Raw genomic sequence first — 17,832 nt, forward strand, 5'->3', positions numbered from 1 at the left:
ATCATGTTATTTAGAAAAATATATTTATATAAAAATGTCGTATGGTCATGTTAATGTTACTCTGACTCCTGGTCAGTTCTAAAAGCTTCAATCAAAAACCGCCAGCAAATGCGGAACTAAAATATCACTAAAACGAGATCAGATTGGTGGTGGTCCAAACAAATTATCGTTGACAAATAATCAGATTAAACATTACAATAAAGCCCTAGAATCAAAAACCGGAGTTCAATTACATCTTTCTCCGAGCGCCATTAAGGACATGGTTAAAATAAGTGGTATATTTCCGCTTCTTGCGGCTATTCCAGCGTTAATAGCTGCTGCCGCTCCAGCTGTAGCAAAAGCAGCCGCGTTAGGTGCTGTTGGAACAGCTGCTGGAATGGCTCTAAAGAAAGCAACAGGAAATGGATGCAAAAAAAGGGACGCGGCCTAAGATTACCGGGATCCCGTTAGGGAAAAGGTCTGAGGCTTCCACGTTAGATGTTTCAGCATCAAATTTTGATTTACTTGATGCTGCTAAACGATTAAAAGTAAAAGCCTTTAGAGGTGTTTTTATGCGAGATCAATTGCCAAAACAACCGAACAAACTCGAAACGGGTATTATTAATCTTGACTCGAATTCAGGACCCGGTACTCATTCGGTATCATATGCGGTTGATCCACGTGGAATCGTTTATTTTGATTCATACGGGTTAGCTCCACCTGTTGAATTTATCAAGTATGTTGCACCACTTCACGCGCAAGTTTGGTATTCAACGCTACCTACACAAACAATGACAGATCCGCCTATATGCGGCCGTGAAGTAATTAATGTACTTAACGCTGTATCAAAATCATCCAAACCGCCACATAAAGTCGTGCATGATTATACAAGCAACCGATTCGTTGCGCGTAAAGAGTTTTAAACAGATTTTTAGATCTTAGATGGTTGATATTTACGGAAGAAGATCTTCACGCGTTAAGAAAAAGTCCGGCGACGTTGATTTGTCAAAGTACGCGACTAAAGATGAACTTGCTGTTATTATGAACCTGGCTGGAGTTGATCCAGATGAGGTTGTTATTTTTCAGGATCGATATGGTAAACTAAAAACGAGCAACATCAGATGGAATGATATAGTTCAACGAGTACTCGGTGTTGTCACGGATAATATCCCTGTGTTTACTGACAGCGGCAAAATCAGGGATTCAGGTATGTCGTTTACAACCATTAGAGATGATATTGCAAAAAGTGTTTGCTAATCGCGTGAAAAATACCGGTGACACAATGACAGGTGAACTCAGCATGAACGGGAATAAGATAGTAGTGTTAAGAGATCCAACATCCGACGAAGACGTAGCAACAAAAAAAAATACGTTGATGTCAACTACAACATCGTAGATGGTAAATTATCCACGTTGCGGGCCGAGTATGACGTTCACGTGGGCGCTTTTGGAAGATTTCGAAGAAATTTTCAAAAAACTGATGAATCCATAGATAAATTCTTCGGCACTCCGCACTCCGTTGACATAGATCTCGTTGATATCAAGACGAACATCGACACGATCAAACAAACACAGCAAAACATCGTAGCGGGGATTCCTGAGATCGTTAATAAAACCAATTTGATTAAAATTCCAGCCGGAATAACTCCCGGGCATATTACCAACATCGTATACACTGTATCATCGGGATTCGCAACATGGTCGCAGCAAAATAAAACTATTAAATATACCGCAACAGTCACTGGCGTGTACAGGCTGTCTGTGTTCAGTGCTGCAAAATTTGAAATATTTACAACGTATCCATGGCGTCATTCAACTGATAAGTTTTCCGGGGTTGTATCTGTTATATTAAATAGCGGAACCGAAGAAATATTTATTCTGGAAGCAGCTGATAAGAAATTGACCGCAACATCTTACTGGTGGTGTTTGGAATTTGTAGCTGAAACACCTCAATTGGTTACCGCGGAAAAATATAATGAGTACCTCAATCAGCGATGCATCTCAATACAGGTACAATCAAGCGCGTGAATGGTAGGCAGCATTAAAAGATCGGGTCGAACAGTATACAGTAAAAGTAAAGAAATATCGACGACGATTAGTTATTGTTGATATGATTGTTTATTCAGTATCCGCTGTTGTTGCTGGAACAGGTGTTATATTATCAGCGGTGACAATGATGGCACCAGTAGCCGTAACTATTTGTATTTCACCAGCAACAACTATTGCCGGTGTGCTTAATATCATCACAAAAAAAATATGTACCTGCATGAATGAAAAATTATCCGATTACATAATAAAATTACACACAACGACGGTAGCATACTCGAAATTGTCCTCGTTGTTATCAACAAGTCTCAGTGATGGAATTATATCTGATTTCGAGTTTTCAGTGATGACTAAAAGATATGACGAAGGTATCGGTATTAAAGATACAAGTACTAATAATGACAGAATTACTCCAGCAGATCGTGACTAATACAACTCCACCAAAGATAACGATGATCTCGGTAAGTTCAACTAATCCTGAATTTAGTATTAACTTTCCTACTGCAATTCCAGTAAAGGAAATAGCACTAGCTCAATTACGGGTATATTACAGCTGGCCAAATATCAGATCAAAATCATTTAATGGTACACCAGCAAATAATTCGCTTGTATTTGCTAACAAGAACAAACCAGATGGTAATCCTGACTGGATAGATGTTGGAAGACCCACTGGTAGTTATGAGATTGAAGAGATCAATGAGGAATTTCAACGTAGAATAAAATCAATAACCGGAAAAGAAGCGAAAATATCAATTAATGTTCATGAACCGACGCTGTCCTCGACGGTTGCGATACATTCTCCTGATTACGTCTTTGATATTTATCAATCCACGATAAGATCCGTACTAGGCTGGCCTGAAATATCACCACAGATAACACCGATACCACCAGAACCAACTCGGGATGATTTTACATCATCGAAAAGTTTTCATCATAATATTAAAATGAATTATACAAGTTTCTGGTGGAACATAGAAAAACGGGTATGGGATAAACGGGATCAATTTCATGTCGATAAAGCTGGTGAGTACTATCGGCTCTTACACAACGCTGATGGCGGTAATAACCTGTATAATTCATTTTACGATATAAATATCAATAATGTCATTAGTATCATAAATTCAGATCACGAAGAACAACTGGTTAATTTACGTATTCTTTTTAATGAATATTTGTCGGATTTGACATATACGCGTGAAGAAATTATTAAACGAGTAGAAATTTTAAATAATATAGCTGATACTATTGAATATTTTCATAATAGAATCATAAACTTAGTTTTTGAATCATCGGGTAGTTATAGAAGTTTTTTCGCAACCAAGTACAAAATATCCGAAGCTGACATTACAACATTTAAGTTCCCTGATTATAATCCGGATAGATTAAGAAAATCTGTCAGTGATGTTATTGATGAATATTTTCCTAAAAATACTCGATGCATGGAGAAAAATAACCCCACTAGCAACTGTTCTCGACATAATAATGATCCACACGGCGGCGGTAGACACGTATCTCCGGGAATCGTTAATATAACCAGCACGATCGTGGTCAATCTGGTTTGTGACGTAATTGATGGTAGCTATCAAAAAGATCTCGGAAGATCAAATCAGGCTCAACACCGAAAGGATATGTTATCTCAAGGTAATCATTTGTAAATGGCATATATTGTTTCATAAACTTAAACTTTGAAGAACGAAAGGTTAGAAAGGATGAAAACGATAACGATAACAACAGCAGGATTTACCAACGTATGCATCAGAAATAATCACATCTTAACACGAGATTCTAAAACTGGTGGAGAGAACGAAAACAAATACCAGAGAAGGACGTTTTAATATATTGTAGACATTTGATAATCAACTATAATAAGTGTCAATTTCAGATGTCATTTATTTTAAGACATGAGGTAAAAATGTGCAGCCGTACGGCCACAGGCTTGGACGATGTGGGCATCCAGGATTTCCTTAGGGATTTCTCTCTTTGGTGCAGTATCAATCGCTCCAATTAGTCTAATCTGAAAGAGATGAAAATACATAGAGAATGCATGTAGAAAATCGATATTCACATCACGTTGGTAACACAACAAAAGCGATCTTCACAACTTCTATATAAAACAGAAACTTGCATATCCGTGAACTGATATGAAATATTCTGCTTTTCTACATTCTTCACTCCTTGGTGCTATGTATGTAATGCCTTGATCAATATCAATAATCAAAGCACGTTGAAGAAAGTCATATCGGAACTATTTCAAGTTAGATAAAACAAAACCATGTTTCCCCTAGATACACCAAGATGGCAGAATTACCCGACCACAGTTATATTGTTACCCCTAGATACGCCAAGATGGCCGAGTTACCCGATCGAAGTATCTCTTCAGAAGAACAAGTTGGGTTGGATAATCTTTTCTCTCATTCGTCTAAAATGTACGTGAGCTTGGTCACTTAATTACATATTCGGATCTTTAATAAAATTTAATTGGTTGTTCGAAAATTTAATGCTACTATAGTTTAACCAAACTCTATTTTTCCGATTATAGAATGTTTTGCACATTAGTTGTCATCAGAAAACTATCACTCGAAAATTATTGATTGCGTTAGGCTTTTACAATGGCGGCATGCTATTAAACTGGGTCAAGAGAAGCGAACAACGTGTCTAATCGTTACCAATGCATGGTACGACACATTTTGTCCAACATGCGGCGCTGCCATCGTGACACCATATCGCGCGACATTTATTGCTATTTATACTGGAATATACATCTTGGTTGACATCGTCCAAAAATGTTCACAAACTGTACCGTTGATTTTTTTATTATGCATATATGGGCGCTTTTATATTATGATCTATGTCATTGACGAGGAGCGAAATAAAATGAATGATCGCCATTGAAAGGTATTTGTAATCGAATTATTCAAAATGACACCCATTGCCGCCGGAATAATTAATATCAAACGCCCGCTTGACCAGTAAGACTAGTACTTTACGCGGCATCGTGACTCGCTGGGAGCTTGCGTGATTCTTGAGCAGAATAGAGCAGGTTTGAATTATGCCAGGCCACGCCCAGTCGAAGACCATTGTGTGTACCTAGGCAAGGCATTGTACTCCAATTACTTAACACAACATAACCTTTTTCGTATTTACGTGCCTTTACTGACCAAGCAAAACAAATAAGAATCAATGTCTGCTATCCTTATAGCACCGCCAGAAGCCCACTGAAGTAGCTACAATTGTTGGAGCAGTTTGTATCAAAACCATTAAAAGCGATCGAATCGTTCATGAATGAGCCCGTCAGTTCGTCTTTGAATGAACCAACGATGATGAATGTAAAGAATCAATGTCCGTCAGCAATCAATATCCATGGATATTTTCAGTTAGGTGCTGAAAACTGCCGTAAAAACTACTAACTTTGTATTAGCGGGCACGTACCATCGCAGAAAGCTGTAACCATAAATGCTCAAGAGGCATATTGAGCTATATTTGACCGTCTGTCTTTGAATTTCGTGCAGCGATCGATGCCAAGGCACTGAGGTGGAGTGATTGTTTTCGAAGAACACTTTACTACTTTATATTTAAATTTACCAAAAAGCAGCACTTTTAATTACAATGAATTTAAATTATGAAATAAAATTAAGTTTTTATTAACTGTTTTGAATTTAATTAAAAGATTGGAACAAATTTAATCTAACAAAAGCAGTTCAAGTGGAATTTAATTTGGCATTAAAAATGTAAAGATTTATCATTTTGCTCTCCGCACTCGAATGTTTTCGATTTGCAATGTATGTTTAAAAGTACTGTGTGCACACTACGGTATGTTTTCTATTAAGTCGAAACGTTTTCATAATACCTCGCGTAGAATAACTACCCACCATACTATTGGTTATTATATTATTTGGAAGGTAGATTTATTTCCACTGAAAATGAATCACTTTCAGAAGTCTATATTTGTATAAGAATATCCTACTTATTACACTTGTGTAAATCAAACATATATAGAAAAAAAAATGCATTTCGTTTATACTAATTTTTAAGCACGTGACAAACTAATATTCCCATCTATTGCAAAAATGGCGGACACTGCCAAGGCAGTAAATATGACCGGTACTGAAGTATCCCGACTGAAAGAACACATGTAGTTTCCATTAAAACAATTCCAACCTCAGCTTGTCTGAGTCCCATTTCAGTGTGGATTTGCACTTTCTCTGCTTCCGTCAGAGGGAAGATGTAGCACTCGTACTGGTTGTTGAAATGCACAATCATCTTTCCCTGTAATCACCAATGGTAGAACGTATGTAAAACCATTGAAACCGTCTCCATTCATATATATATATATATATATATATATATATATATATATATATATATATATATATATATATATATATATATATATATATATATTGTTAAGATAAGTAACAAAAAACAATGTAGACAACAAGTTTTGTAAAATTTAACAAATAATTTATTTCCCAAGAGTACAAAGTGAAAGGTGAAAAAAATGAACTTAAGGTTTTGCGAATTAAATCCAAAAATAATCCAAGAATTAAAGACACAAGTCTTAGTAATAAAAAGTTCTGAATAATACTTGTCACAACATAATACAACTTAAAGTGCTAGATGTTAAAGCACGACTGGTAAAATCCTCACAGTCACCATATAATAGAGTTCTCTGCTTGACCTCAGGTCACAATTAGAATTCTAAAGCCAACCATTACCTAATAGAAAATAACCTTCTAGAATGATCTATTGAACCTTGTTTATTTACAACACAATAACCTATAAAATTCACTTAGGAATCTCCAAAACCTTGACCCTGCTCAACATATTTACTCCTTTGTTTACCTGAAAAATAATCCTGATAATAAGGTCATACACATAGGGAATACTGATGCTATTATTAGCTGTTTACAGAAATGAAATATAAAAATTGTTTTTCAGGTAAAGCAGAAATCAACTCAATTTTGGACAAGGTCAAGTCCAGCAAACAATGTTACATTACAAAAGCATGTAATGAAATAAAACATATTTAAAACTAACAGACAAACAGTTAAATTATATATACACAGCAATATATTCTACAACAAGGATCTTGATAGTTTTCAAATATTGTCATGGGGTCACATCCCTGAAAAGGGATGGATATCTGAATATTTGAATTTAGCTTTCCATACGATGTACGTTTATAAATGCGTGGTTGTCATACGAGGAATAGTGTCCAAATTAGGACCCTAGCGGTAAAGTGGGTTCCAGGGACTGCTATAAGCAGAAACAGTCATAGAGTTTCCGGCAGTAAATTCAATTTTGTTTGAAAACCTATTTATGATTTGACTTTAGACAATAGCCTTCCAACAATCCGTTTTAACAACAAATCAAAAACCCCTGAATGTATATATTCAGGACTTTGACTAGATCTACACTCTACATACATCGTAGCGATATGACTGAAAAAGTGTTAAATCTACGTTAAAAATCTAAATCACACACACACACACACGCGCACACACTAAAACTGTCGACAGCGGACTAGGGAAAAAGTCATACAATATAAATATCGGTGGTATACCTGGCGAATAGACTACTATCGATAGCACCGAAATAAACATGATGCATTGCTTGTCAAAGAAGCAAGAAAACTATATGCCTCACCTCGCTCGGCTAGATAGGAAAATATTGCCTAAGGAGGTCACTTACGTTCGTTTTTTGTCTTTATTTTTAATCTACTTAAAACAACACAAATAACGCAAGAGCTGTTTTTAGCGTTATTTGCATTTGTTGTTGATCATTTCAGGTCAGAATAAGTATTATTCTGCCTTTCCGTAATCTATTTTTAACACATTTGTTTTTTTTAGAGAACCGAAAATATCTAAAAATAATAAAACTGTTGTTTAGTCATCTCATCTGGTAACACGGCGAGTTTGAAAAATGTTTTCATCGTGTCCACACATCTAATGCAATCGTTTTCTCCATGACTAAATGCATAGGACAATGGTACCGCTTTTGACATCTTGAATCAAACCAAGACCATTAATTTAATTGGCTAATATGTGTCTAACATATTTACTGATTCAAAATAACTTAATTATAGTTTTATATTCACGTGTATACCATTGTAAGAGAGAAACTAACTGTACACATGCTCACATGCAGAATTTGAAAATGTTGATCATAAGCAACCGTCTCGTTTGCACAGTTTACAGGCTGAAATAAATTTCTGCAGAATACTTGTTAAAATAACCTGCAATGCTGCTGGACTAATCCTTCCATCAATACATACAAACGTACATAAATGTAATTATTGACTTATGCATGTATATACATAGGCATGTACATATATGTGCCTGTGTATCAACATATACATATACATGAAGTCAGTAAGTCAATGAAAAGAGTTTGTGAGACGGTAAAAGTTAATATCCAGCGATATACAGTGTATCAAGAATTTACGACATATTTTGACGTGTGTGTGTGTGTTAGCCCAGGTAAGCAAGGCACTTTACTCCTATGGTCGAGTTTATCGATCAGCCATTGGGTATCGTGTCCCTTACTAGAACCACCTCATTCGATTCAGTGAAACAGCTGTACCTTTTTTCGCTGGGCGCACAAACAGTTTGAAAATTGCAACTCAGCCGAAACATTTTTCGAAACATATTTGTCTATAAATGAGGACAAAAGAACAGAAAGGAAAAGTTCAATACTCCTACAAATCAAACGTTTTCTTTGTTAATACTAATCTCAAATTCTTCTTACGTTGATACTCACCGAATGAGAATCGTAGAAAAACGTGAAGCTTGCCTGTTCAACATTGTCACGTACTTGATGATGAAGGAGACTCGTTGTGTCCTAAATAATTATAATAATCATGAGAAGGAAAAGAACACTACTACTACTACTACAAATAATAATAATAATAATAATAATAATAATAATAATAATAATAATGCATAACTTATGATGTCATAAACTCCTAACAAACACTTTTAACAAAACGTAAAGATTATTTTCCAGCTCGGTCTTGACTAAAATTAATGAGGTAATAATTGGCACATTTAATGAACAATATCGACGCTGAAATAATTTAAAGGCCCAATCTTAAATTGGGTATAGAACCGCAAAGATCGCCAACCAGTTAATTCGTCTCTAAACCGTATGAAAGTACATAATGAAATGCCGTAATTTATTCTCATACTTACCATTGTTTCGTAGTTCAAAATCCGCTTTATTTTTTTATATATAAACATGACGTTTTAATTGTAGAATAGTTTGATTACAAATATAAGCAAAATTAATCTTTATCATACTTTGCCCGCAGAGGTTTCATTTATATCGTTATAAATTTCAACCAAATACCATTTCCTACTTTTAACTGCAAAACGTACGGATAATTTAAAGATCGTTGCAAAATATTGCTTACAATGTACATCATACATTGAAGAGTAAATGAAGGTTTAATCCTAATTAATTATTATCATGTAAACGATTCTACAATACAGTTTTATTGTTAATCCGAAAGTAGTATCTTTGATAGCCATTTCCAGACACAGTGCTTGTATACACACATATGAGATATTTAATTATGGTTTAAAATGAATACAGTTTCAATCACCACTATATTGTTTGCTTAATTCAAATCGTGTTACCTGAATATCGTTGCGTTGTTCATCACAGATATTATACAAAATATACATAAAGAATATAAATGATATGGTGAATAACAATCCTTTCAAGTGCACTGGATCCAGCAAGGGATCACGTGTGTCAGGGATTGATTAAGAAAAATGCCGTAAACTGACAACGAACAGTGCGAAACTAGTATCTACCTAGCCTGAGCGCTTTCAACTCTCTAATGAGTCTTTTTCAAAGGCAAATAAAAAACAAAGACAAGACAAATAACTAGTTGAAACGTAATAAAGTTAAAGGTTTAATTCCTGTAGAAACAGCCATGTAAAGTTTTGCAAACATAGCCATTTTTTTGTTTTATTTGTTTGTCTTGTCTATGTTCACACACACACACACACACACACACACACACACACACTGAAAATTACCTGGTAGGTCAGACCGACGAAAGAAGCCAGCAAAATGAAGGTGAACTTCATTTTGACAAATGTGGTCTCTATTACGATACTGGAGGCGGCAAAACCTGGTGACTATCAAGACTATCGAGCTAGAGCTCCTTATCAAGAGAGATAGAGGTCGCTTTAAGATCAGAAACAAGATAATCCAGTACTTCAAACGTAAGCGCTATATGAAACATAATGCACTTATTATATAATGTTGAATGTCCTATATTGCCATATGTAAGAGTAGGTTTGGCAATTCGCGTGTTATGATTAGGTAGTCAAGTCACGATCATAGCCAAGAGTTCATAAATTCGCGACAGTTATTTGCTATTATCAAATACGGAGACATTTCCCACAAGAATTCAGTGAGCGTGTTCAGTCTAATAAATTCATAAAGTCTAAACAATATGACTTCCACAGGTTCAATGTGGACACGGAACATGGTTAGTGGTAGTCAAGCTATTGTCAATTGGCATGGTTTGGTTATAACCATCTCAAAGATAATGCAACACCTCTACCCGCATTATACATCGTACATATTGTATTACAAATCCACATTCTATACAGTGGAATCAAAATATAGAGAAGATATGTGTTGACTCCGAGTGAATAAGGGTCATATTTGCATGGAGTGGGTTAAAATCTCAGCTCAGAAAAATATGATGAAACAAAATTATCATTCCCAATTCAAGATAAAACAGCTCATACTTAATAAAAAAAAAAAAAAAAGAGAGACAATAAAAAAACTGAATAAATTTGCCTATTGCAGGATATGAACCGAGGTCGTTCGTGCCCGAAGAGGCCATATGTTAATGCTAGACCACGTAAGCGTCATTCAACAGTTTCACTTTCTGAGTCATAATTTTACCAGTAATACTAAACACATATCGTATTTAGCTTGAGTAACTTGTGAAGTTTATTTCAGAAAATGCAGTTATTTACGGCCTAGTATTAAATAGAAAAAGATTACACGAGTGTTCAATTAAAGGAAAATGTTTCAAATGGGTTGATTAAGTATTATGTATTGCAAGTCATTGATAGATCTTATTGCAAAATTTCGACAATTTTCAGATAAATGAAGCACACATGTAAATTTCTAGTTATCACCTAACGAAGCACTTTATTTCTTGTTGCCAAAATCTTTTTGAAAATTTTATCATTTTAAGTATAAAATCAAGTTGTGTTCCATCAGTACGTGATGTTTCACTAATCATATATCAAATGTATGAAACTTATCAAGGTAGAGTCACATCCATGTGATCAAGCGAAATTTGTGCCCGCTTATAACTTGAATGAGGAGCTAATTACCATCCTAATCTGTGAGGTTCTGCAAATGGCGGTACTATATACGGCAAAAGTGAGTAAACAGAGGAGTTACTTCACTGTGGTCGCAGCATTGTTTCTATATTTGTTTAAGGTCAGAGTGGCCTTTTCTGTTTTTGGTCTTTTTACATTAAATTAGATAAAATTATCCATATACCCCATCCCATTTAAAGAAATTAGTTTTAAAGCAAAAGTAACAAAACTGCTATGGATGGACGGATAATGGGGTGCACTCTTTTATGTTGGGCAAATTGAAACAAACAGATCGAATCAAAGCACTGACATGTAGGTAGTGAATGGGGTGAGATTAGCGACAATGGGAATTAGCATTAAAAACACCCCCTGGGTAAGATTAGCGACAATGGAAATTTAACATTAACCACCCTGGGTAAGATTAGCGACAATGTAAATTTAACATGGGCAAAAAACCCTGGGTAAGATTAGCGACAATGGAATTTAACATTGGATAAAGGAAAAAAGGAAATATCCATTTTAGTGACAAAGGCATTCGAACAATGGAAAAAAAATATCGATTCTAGGGACAAAGGCAATTGAACAAGGGGAATAGAGTTTGGGTCTGTCTAGGGACAAGGGGAATTGAACATGGGAATAGAGTTTGGGTTTGTCTAGGGACAAAGGGGAATTGAACATGTTAGAAAAAAAAAACTACTTTAGGGACAAGGGGAATTGAACATGGGATTTTTAAAAAAAAAAAATTAAAAAAGGGATAAGCAATCGAAAGGCTATCTCTTTTCGAGAAATGTGGGTGGCCCTGAAAAGGGCCTTTGGGTTTCTTCTTCTTCTTCTTCTAACTCCTCCACTTCTTCCACCAAGTCCTCACTTTTTCCATTATTCCTTTCTTCTTCTTTTTCTCCTCTGGCATCCAGTCTGGATGGCCCAAGGCTCTAAACTTTTCCTGGACTTTGATCCATTTCTGATTTAGCCTTTCAAAATCAGCCTGTTTTTTTTGTTTTCCTGATCTTTTCTTTCTTTATTCCGTCTCTCTTTAATCTTCTTTACCTCTACCTCCATCACTTTTCTCATCAACTCCTCTCCTTTCCTCAGTCTTTCCTGACCTCTCTCCACAAAAGAGCACTCTGTCCCATGTGACATATTTTCAAGAAAGCACCTGACTTTGCTTGCATTGTCAAGTGCTTCCTTTAGGCTTCCCACTCTGACATAGGTGGGATTTATCATACCTCTCAATCTCTTTTCCTCCTCTTCTATCATTTCTGCTATCACTTCTTTTGCTACGTTTAGGCATTTAGCGTAGTCCAGATACTCTGCTATCTTCCATTCTTTTTCTAGTCTCTCCACTACATAGATACCATCCATTATCCAATTGTATATATGTACCAAATTGTTGAACAACTCACTTGCAACCACCATCTTCGTTTTTATTATTCCGTAGAACGGTTAGAACATCAAACCTTGTGGGTTCTTATAGTTAAAGTACGGACGTGAAGGAAAACATCCCCTAAAAACACAAAATTGATCTTACCTAGATCATGACCAAACAACGCGCGTGAAGGAAAACATCCTCCAGTTTTCTCATTTCATATAATATACTATCCACATAAGTGAAGCAACAATAAACAAATCTACTATTTACACACGCAAATCATTAAAACAAAATCCATAATCTACTATCCACACAATTGTACGTGAGCGGTTACAAAACCCAAACTATACTCTCCACATACGCTAAGAAACAATAAACAAACCCCAAATCTAATATTTACACACGCAAATCATTAAAACAAAATCCATAATCTACTATCCACACAATCGTACGTGAGCGGTTGCAAAACCCAAACTATACTCTCCACATACGCTAAGAAACAATAAACAAAATCCATAATCTACTATCCTCACAATCGTACGTGAGCGGTTACAAAACCCAAACTATACTCTCCACATACGCTAAGAAACAATAAACAAACCCATAATCTACTATTCACACAAACTTACGTGAGCGGTTACAAACACAAACACACAAACACATACACTCGCACTATGAAAAAGAGTCAGTGTTTATATTCACACTACTCTACCTACACACATTGGCAAATTGATGGTTATTTCTTTTCTAGAGTATTGGGTAGCCCTGAAAAGGGCTGTCTTTTGGAACTTCATGGACACCTGGTTAATGATGGCACCTTCCAGGCCTGGCGCCACATACACATCTTGTTCTCCAGTTGCTTTTTACTTTTTTTGGGGAGAGAGCAGAGGGAGGATAAATAGCTTCAGAATCCCAATTTTCTGTCTCTGGGATTCTGAAATTTCTTCTCTCCTTTTCCTCCTCTTCTTTGTTTCTTCACTCCTCCTCCTCTTCTTTGTATCTTCTCTCCGCCTCTTCTTTGTATCTTCTCTCGTCCTCTTCTTTATTTCTTCTCTCCTCCTCTTTCATCCTTCCCTCTTCCACAATGGCTTCCGCGGCCAGTTCGTTCAACAGGCACCTAGCATAATCCAGATGCACATGAAGTTCCAACAGTTTCGCTAGTCTGGTGTTCATTCTGGTGTTGATCAATCAACAAGGGTAGCTGGACTGCCGAACGAGTTTCAATTATACTAAGAGTGCGGACGTGAAGGAAAACATCCCCCTAAAAACATAAAATTGATCTTACCTAGATCATGACCAAACAACGCGCGGACCTAAAAGAAACACTCACTCACTTTTTTATACTACCCATTCCTATTCTAAAAAATTTTTTTCATTAATCACTTCAATATACTATTCACATACGCAAAGCAATCCAATCAAACCCCCCAAATCTACTCTCCCCACACCTCAAACAGCCCAAAAAAACATGATCTTAATCTACTATCCACACCAACGTACGTGAGATGTTACAAACACAAACACACAAACATACACTCGCACTATTAAAAAAAGAGTCAGTGTTTATATTCACACTACTCTACCTACACACATTGGCAAATTGATGGTTATTTCTTTTCTAGAGTATTGGGTAGCCCTGAAAAGGGCTGTTTTTTTTTTTTTGTTTTTTTTTTTGCTATGGCAATCTTTTAGTTTCTAAGAATGCGATGTCCTCTGAGGATAGACTTTCTGGCGATAGGTCTGCTTCTTCGGAAAGAGAAGAAGAACTCTTTGGTGTCGATACGACAATCGACAAAGCCTCTGTCAGGTTCAGGTTGCTGCTGCTGCTGCTGCTGTTGCTGTTGTTGTTGCTGTTGCTGCTGCTGTCTCTGAAGTCTGTACTTCTCTGTCCATTCTTCTTTCTCCCTGTTCACTTCTTCTCTGAAGAGCTCTTCAGCTATCAGGTCTTCAGTAACTTTTAACATTCTCACATTCTCTATCTCTTCTGGCTTCGGTATCAGACTGTCTGACCCTATGCAAATTCACGTATGCTTCGTTTTGATTGCTCCTGGGGGAAGGAATGGTGCCACTTCCTCCAGGCATTTATGTGTTCACAGAACACTTTTTGATTGGGCCGTCAGGTCGAAGTACTTTTGTGTACATATCAACCTGATTGTAAGGCCTATTATTTGTTTGTATTTGTAAGAGTGGGATTGGACCCAGCACGCACTCTGTCATTCATTTGCATTGATGAGCGACCAGTGGGATTGGACCCGATCTAGTTCGCGTTTTAATTTATGATGCGTGCACTGCACGTATGGGTTTTGATGTCTGTCCGTGGTAAGGGGTAAAAGTGGTCGGGCTCGGGCGGAGTTGTCTTGCCACAGGTTAGCAGGGTTTTTCCGATCCAGGATATTTGTTCTAAATTTCCGTCTTTTGGAATTTGAATAAAAAACTCTGTGCTGTTTTTAAGAGAGGTAGAGTTTATCGAGGTAGATGTTAGCTAATAGGTGACAGCAATTTGATTGGTTTGTTTTGCAGCATTTTGCTGCTGGCCCTGGATGGAATTGGTGTTTTTTCCATCTTATTGAGTAATTATTTAGGGTCCTATTTTTCTAGTTATAAGTTTTGGTTGCAGCCTTGTGCTGCTGGCCCTGATAGTCATTGGGTTTTTTGACTACCTTATGCTTGTAATGTTTTGGGGTATTGTTCTATGTTATTGTTATATTTGCAGCATTGTGCCGCCGGCCCTGATAGTCGTTGGGTTTTTCGACTACCTCATATGTGTAAGTTTTGGGGTCTTAATAAGGGTATCCCTGATGGTCTATTCTTGCGACCACCTTATGCGTTCTATTTTTGGGATTACATAGTTATATCTAGGTTTATCCTGGCTGTCACCTATGTATAGAGAAAAGAGTTTTTGTAGCTGTTGGTTAGGATGTTAGGAGAAGGATAGGTAAGGAGGAGTGGAGTAGGATTTTATTTTCACCACCTACCCCCTGTACATTTCTTCCTGGTTTTTGTACTAGTTGTTTTTTTTTTTTTTTATGGTTGGTTTTTTTTATTTTATTCTTGTTATTTGTAAAGTTTTATCAGCCAGTGGATTTGTTTTGCTTATAATTGTTTGGATTTATCCTTAGTTTGTTTTAGTTTATCAGGTCCCTGAACGGTCGTGTTAGTCTGTGAACCCACCAGATCTATCCGACCGTCCCAGTTCCTAATTAATTGTATTTAAATTTTGTATAAAGTTCGGTTTTTTAATGAAAGTAATTCCTTAGTTTGTTTTAGTTTATCAGGTCCCTGAACGGTCGTGTTAGGCTGTGAACCCACCAGACCTATCCGGCCGTCCCAGTTCCTAATTAATTATATTTAAATTTTTGTATAAATTTCAGTTTTTTTAAGGAAAGTAATGATATTGTTGTATGTGGTGTTTAAGCTGGGGTTTGTGCTATTGAGGAATTCTGGATATGTACTCGTCGATCCTATTTTATTCTGTTCCGTTTTGAAAATTTCCCTTTCTTTCCGTAATTTGTAACATATGTTAAAGATATGGTGCAGGTCTTCAGGCTCCCGACAGTAGTAACAGTTTGGGTTGTGAGGTTTTGGTCCTATGTGTTTTCCGTAGCTGTTGGCCAACTTGGTTTTTCCTGTATAAATTCTATTTATTACTTTTTGATCTTTCCCTTTAAGTAAAGGCGGTTTCCTATTTCTAGTGGTTTCTTTGAGTGTGGTATGTAGTTTTTTGCCTGTCTTGCTATTGTCCCAATATTCCTGCCATTTCTGATTTATCATGACTGTGATTAGGCTGTAGATTTCACTAACACTGTAAGCCAGTGGTACGTGGTTTAGCTCGCTCAGTTTTAGTTTAGCTAAGTCATCTGCTAGATTGTTTCCTAGTATGTTTATGTGGGATGGGACCCATAGGAATTCTACTTGTTGTTTATTGCTTTTTAGTTTATTTAGTATTAAGTTGGTTTTATTTAGGAAATTTTCTTTGCTGTTGGTGCTGTTATTTAGAATGGTTGTAAGGACGCTTAGTGAGTCGCTTATTATTACTGTTTGGGGTGGGTTGTTTTTCTCCACCCATTCTAGTGCTTGTAGTATTGCCCAGAATTCTGCTGTGTAGATTGAACAGTGGTCCGGTAGTCGGTGACCAACTTGTATTTTAAGTTTGGGGATTACGTATGCAGCTGCTGTTTTTGCGGGTTTAGTGGTTTTTGAACCATCTGTGTATATTTGTAGATGGTTTGCATATTTAGTTGCTAAAATTTCTGATGTTATAGTGTGCAGCTGCAGTTCTTGATTTAATTTATTACCATGTTTGGTGATAGAGGTATTGATGTTTGGATCTTCGTTATACCAAGGTTCAGGGTCGAAGTTATTGTATTTTTCTTTTTGGTTTATGTCTATGGGAAGTAGTTTTGCTAATTCGTGCACTATTTTTCCTGTTGGTACGTGGTGCTTTTGGGTGTTACTAAAGGAGATGTTGCATTTCTCTATTGCTAATAAGGTGGGGTGAGTGTTTGATTGTGTTCGTAATCGGGCTGCATATCTCAGTATTAATTCCTGTCTTCTGAGATGGAGCGGTAGCTCACCTGTTAGTACTTGGAGTTCTGCTAGTGAAGTTGATGGTAATGCTCCAGTTATTGTAATTAGGGTTTTTCGTTGTACTTGCTCTAATTTTTTTTAGTTGTTTTGCTGGTGCTAGGTTGTAAACTTGGCACCCATAATCAAGTTTGGATCTTATTAGTGCCCGATATATTGCTAACAGTGTTTCCTGATTGGATCCCCAGTTCGATCCTTTAAGGCTTCTTATTAGATTGATGTCCTTATCGCATCTTTGTACTACTTCCTGTATGTGTTTTCCCCAATTTAGGTGTTCGTCGAAGTACATACCCAGGAACTTCTTAAATTTAACATATTTAATTACTTGATTGTTTATTGTAAAAGTCGGTTGTGGTTTATTTAGTTTACGTGTGGGTGAAAATATTATGACTTCTGTTTTATCCTGTGACAGTTTGAACCCCCATTTGTCAGCCCATTTTCCTATGTTATTTAGACTATCTTGTATAGTTTGTATGGTTTTTTGACTGCTGAGGTTGC

The 17,832-nt window shown here is 36.5% G+C and overlaps 1 protein-coding gene across 2 annotated transcripts; it reads right to left on the bottom strand.

The window, feature by feature from the left end:
• Positions 1-3,841: 3,841 nt before the first annotated feature.
• On the bottom strand, positions 3,842-10,255 carry LOC149775870 (uncharacterized). 2 transcript variants are annotated; one of them, XM_089944155.1, is made up of 4 exons: positions 10,071-10,239; positions 8,785-8,865; positions 6,184-6,291; positions 3,842-4,039 (listed from the first exon to the last, which is right to left on the bottom strand). In XM_089944155.1, the coding sequence occupies exons 1-4, from the start codon at positions 10,119-10,121 to the stop codon at positions 3,920-3,922; spliced, it is 360 nt and encodes a 119-aa protein (XP_089800281.1). In that variant the 5' UTR covers positions 10,122-10,239; the 3' UTR covers positions 3,842-3,919. The 2 variants fall into 2 exon arrangements, with proteins under 2 accessions (XP_089800281.1, XP_089800282.1); XM_089944156.1 differs by lacking the exon at positions 8,785-8,865 and having other exon boundaries at positions 10,071-10,255.
• Between the last annotated feature and the right edge of the window lie 7,577 nt (positions 10,256-17,832).

The sequence above is a fragment of the Sinohyriopsis cumingii genome, chromosome 19 (assembly GCF_028554795.1).
Source record: "Sinohyriopsis cumingii isolate HCF-2022 chromosome 19, ASM2855479v2, whole genome shotgun sequence".
In the NCBI taxonomy this organism is placed as follows: Eukaryota; Metazoa; Mollusca; class Bivalvia; order Unionida; family Unionidae; genus Sinohyriopsis; species Sinohyriopsis cumingii.

Bases quoted from the DNA above. Each gene is read 5' to 3' on its own strand.
- LOC149775870 (XM_089944155.1), bottom strand. From the start codon at position 10,121: ATGAAGTTCACCTTCATTTTGCTGGCTTCTTTCGTCGGTCTGACCTAC. The intron at 8,866-10,070 runs GTAATTTTCAGT...ATAATTATTTAG, and splicing joins TCGTCGGTCTGACCTACCAG to GACACAACGAGTCTCCTTCA. The intron at 6,292-8,784 runs GTGAGTATCAAC...TGGTGATTACAG, and splicing joins TTTTCTACGATTCTCATTCG to GGAAAGATGATTGTGCATTT.